Source organism: Charadrius vociferus, unplaced genomic scaffold, assembly GCF_000708025.1.
Source record: "Charadrius vociferus isolate BGI_N301 unplaced genomic scaffold, ASM70802v2 scaffold251, whole genome shotgun sequence".
NCBI classification, from domain to species: Eukaryota; Metazoa; Chordata; class Aves; order Charadriiformes; family Charadriidae; genus Charadrius; species Charadrius vociferus.
In genome coordinates, this window is record NW_009646963.1 from 80,476 (window position 1) to 83,466 (window position 2,991).

The following is a 2,991-nucleotide window of genomic DNA, read 5'->3' on the forward strand; positions in this document are numbered from 1 at the left end:
GAAAACAGGCACATGTCAAACAGCTCCACTGGCTAGAACCCGAGATGCCATCTGACAGATCTCTCTTTCAGCTCCAGGGGGAAAATGGCTTTTGGGAAGTGCCTGAACTTTGAGGCACTTAAGCATCAGAGGAACACACCTCTTTTAGCGGAGGTGACGAATTACACAGGCACCCACATGGTGTGCAAGGGTGTTCCCACTGCAGGCATCCTGCTGCCTCCCTGGCAGAGCTGATAGCTAAAATGCTGGTTTGATGCCTAACAGTTAAACATTGCCAGTCTTCCTAAAACAAGACCCACCCTTACTATTGTATTTGAAGTTTCTGAAAGGCTGCTCATTATAGGACGCAAATCAGGCAGGTTTTCCTCCTCCTTTAAAGAAGACAGCTGCTCTGAGTAGCCCTTCAGAAACTAACACCATTTAAGAAGAGAGGTTTTTTTAAAGATCTGCACCCACAGTAGTTCTGCTAGATGCTCACCATTCTTCAAATGCACCCTCAGAACACAAGTAATTGGCACGTGCTTTTTTTCAAAGCCTGTATTTTTCTAATGCAATTAGATTACCACACACATTTCAGCTTTGGCCCTTGTGTAGGCTACTTTTAAAGAAATGTTAGTCACAAGTAACAGGAAAGTGAGGAAATTATTTTGGGGTCTCCATGTCACATTGTCCAGCTGCTAGCTGAGATCCGGACGTAACACACCCCAAAATGTCTCACCTCAAACAGAAGGACACCTGCAAACAGAAACTTGGATCTTCCTCTAAATGACATTTCTCCGTCAGATGACAGAAGCGTTGCTGTCCTGCACACAATGAGTCAATGTAAAGGACAGCTGTTTTCACCGTACCCTGTTGGTAGCAATGCCCATGTCCCTTTAGAATGCTTTTGGAATGGCACAGATAAAAGCAGCATTTTACAGCTGCAGCGAGCTCAAGAAGATAAAAGAGTCCCTGTACGCACTTTGGTCATGTTCCCCTGCCTGCCTCAGGTGAGACTACCAGTCTGCCAGCACTCAGACATGACTCTTGTCAAGCACCAGTCTTGCTAATTAAGTACTTTTGGCTGTCTCAGCATTGAACTCTGGGAGCAGGAGGGAGATAAAAGCAAGCCAGTGAGAGATTACGAAAGTCTGTGTGGTTGAGGACCTGGTCCAGAATGCAGGAGCAGGATCATCAGGGGGCTCTGCAGTGTTCTTCTAAAATGGTTGGTCGATAAAAGACCAAGGCATAGGTGTGGAGGGAGGAAATTACCATTTTCTGCCTCTGCCAAATTGTTAGTTTATTTTGAAGAGGACAGGAACATAGCATGGGGAGGTTATCAGCGCAAGCCGGCACCACGGGAAGCCAGATGCTCACTCTTTCACAAACCAGACCTCATTGCGTCGCCCATAAGGCTTCATAGGGGGGTCGTAACCATTGCAGAAGTAGAAATCCTTGCAGTATGCAGCTTCGCTCCCCAGAGCAGACTTCAGCTTGGCAGCATAGTTCATGTAATCCACCTCTTTGGCATAGCCACCAAACTGCCTGCAAAGAAATCACACACGGAGAGGTGCTGAGCAGTCCTGGCAGAGCACAGAAAAGACGAGAGGGAGAACAATATATAGCCATGATATATTTAGCCACGTATTTTATATCCAGGTCCCGGCAGCGTGCACTCACGCAAGCACTCTTCTTTGTGAACCAGCACACTTTGTCTGTCACAGATTAAGTCTCAAGGGTTACACAGCCAGGGTGCAGTCAGCCATTGGCAGACCCCGAAGAGACACCCCCCCAGAACAGACTCATGTGTATCTGTCAGCAGAATGGCCCCGCCCTTTGAATCAACGCCAAATGAGAGGAACAGCTTCCTCGAGCACCAAATTTTCTCCAAGTCTGCTCAGCCCGCAGTCCTAACTGCGATGCTGTCAACAGCCATGTTCACCGTGGTGTGAACAACCATCTGCTGGAAGCCAGATCACGAAGGGAAGCCAAACTCTAGTGAGCCCAAGGAAAAGGAGGGCGGGGGGTAGGACCAGAGATGTTAGCAATTACAGTCCACAATGCTCTTTAAAAGGGGTGGGCTGGAATTGGTCCGTTTTATGTTGACCTCCCACCAACAGGAACTGTTTCCACATCAGCCTGCACCTCACCACCTTGTCTTAGGGCCAAGGTTTGAGAGAAAACAGCCTGTTCTTGCAGAAGGAGCCCACACCCGCAGCAAAGGCCAGGCAGCAGTCACAGGCAGGGAGGAGCCAGACAGTTTAGAGTCAGCCAAAACAGTTCAGGCAAGGAGGCAAGGGAATATTCAAGGGGTTAAAACAGGATGAAGAGCTTATTGCTATTGTGATGCTAGTTTGAGTACAGTTTGTCAGTTATCAGCTAAAGACATTCAAATGCTCTTTAAAGCAATGGCTGTTTGTTTCCATGATGGAATATGGCATGAGTCCATCTAAATCAGGCTTCAGCTGACACCTGTTGTTTGATGCAAACCACACCAAAGGACCTTCTTGATGACTAAAAACCATCTTGATCCCAGAAGGTGGGGAAAACAATAGTTTTCAAAGATTAGGAATGACTTACGACCTTTGTATTCACCCTCCCTTGCTCTTCACCTCCCCAAGTGAAACAAGAAGGCTTTCAGAGCTAACATGTGCACTTGTTTTCCCAATGAAAAGGAAATCCATATTCCAAACAGGTGCAGCATGACCCATGATAAGAAATGCCATAAAACAGCTGTCTTCAGTCGAGAAAGGCCCCTCCATCTCCTTCTACAACATGCACCCATTACCCAGCAAGTCACCTGGTAAAACCAACACTGCTCTTCAGAGCACACTAGAGACCTCAGCACTTGGGATCGGAAATCCCAGGATGAATTCCTTACATGGAATAAATGGTCATCCCCTGTCTCTCTTCAATCTTAATGCTTTCATCGCTAGGACAAGGAGGGTTGGCTTGATACTGGCTCGGAATGCGCAAAGAGACCTTAACTTTCTGCTGTAAGAAACCATCTTC

At 47.1% G+C, this 2,991-nt stretch overlaps 1 protein-coding gene across 1 annotated transcript in view; it reads right to left on the bottom strand.

The window, feature by feature from the left end:
* Positions 1-1,185: 1,185 nt before the first annotated feature.
* The window catches only part of HEBP1 (heme binding protein 1), a 4,469-nt gene continuing 2,663 nt past the window's right edge, over positions 1,186-2,991 (bottom strand). The window contains 2 exon segments of the mRNA XM_009895221.1: positions 1,186-1,524; positions 2,861-2,991. The exon segment at positions 2,861-2,991 is cut by the window's right edge and continues 19 nt beyond it. Coding sequence (XP_009893523.1) covers positions 1,353-1,524; positions 2,861-2,991 — 303 coding nt within the window. The 3' untranslated portion in view covers positions 1,186-1,352.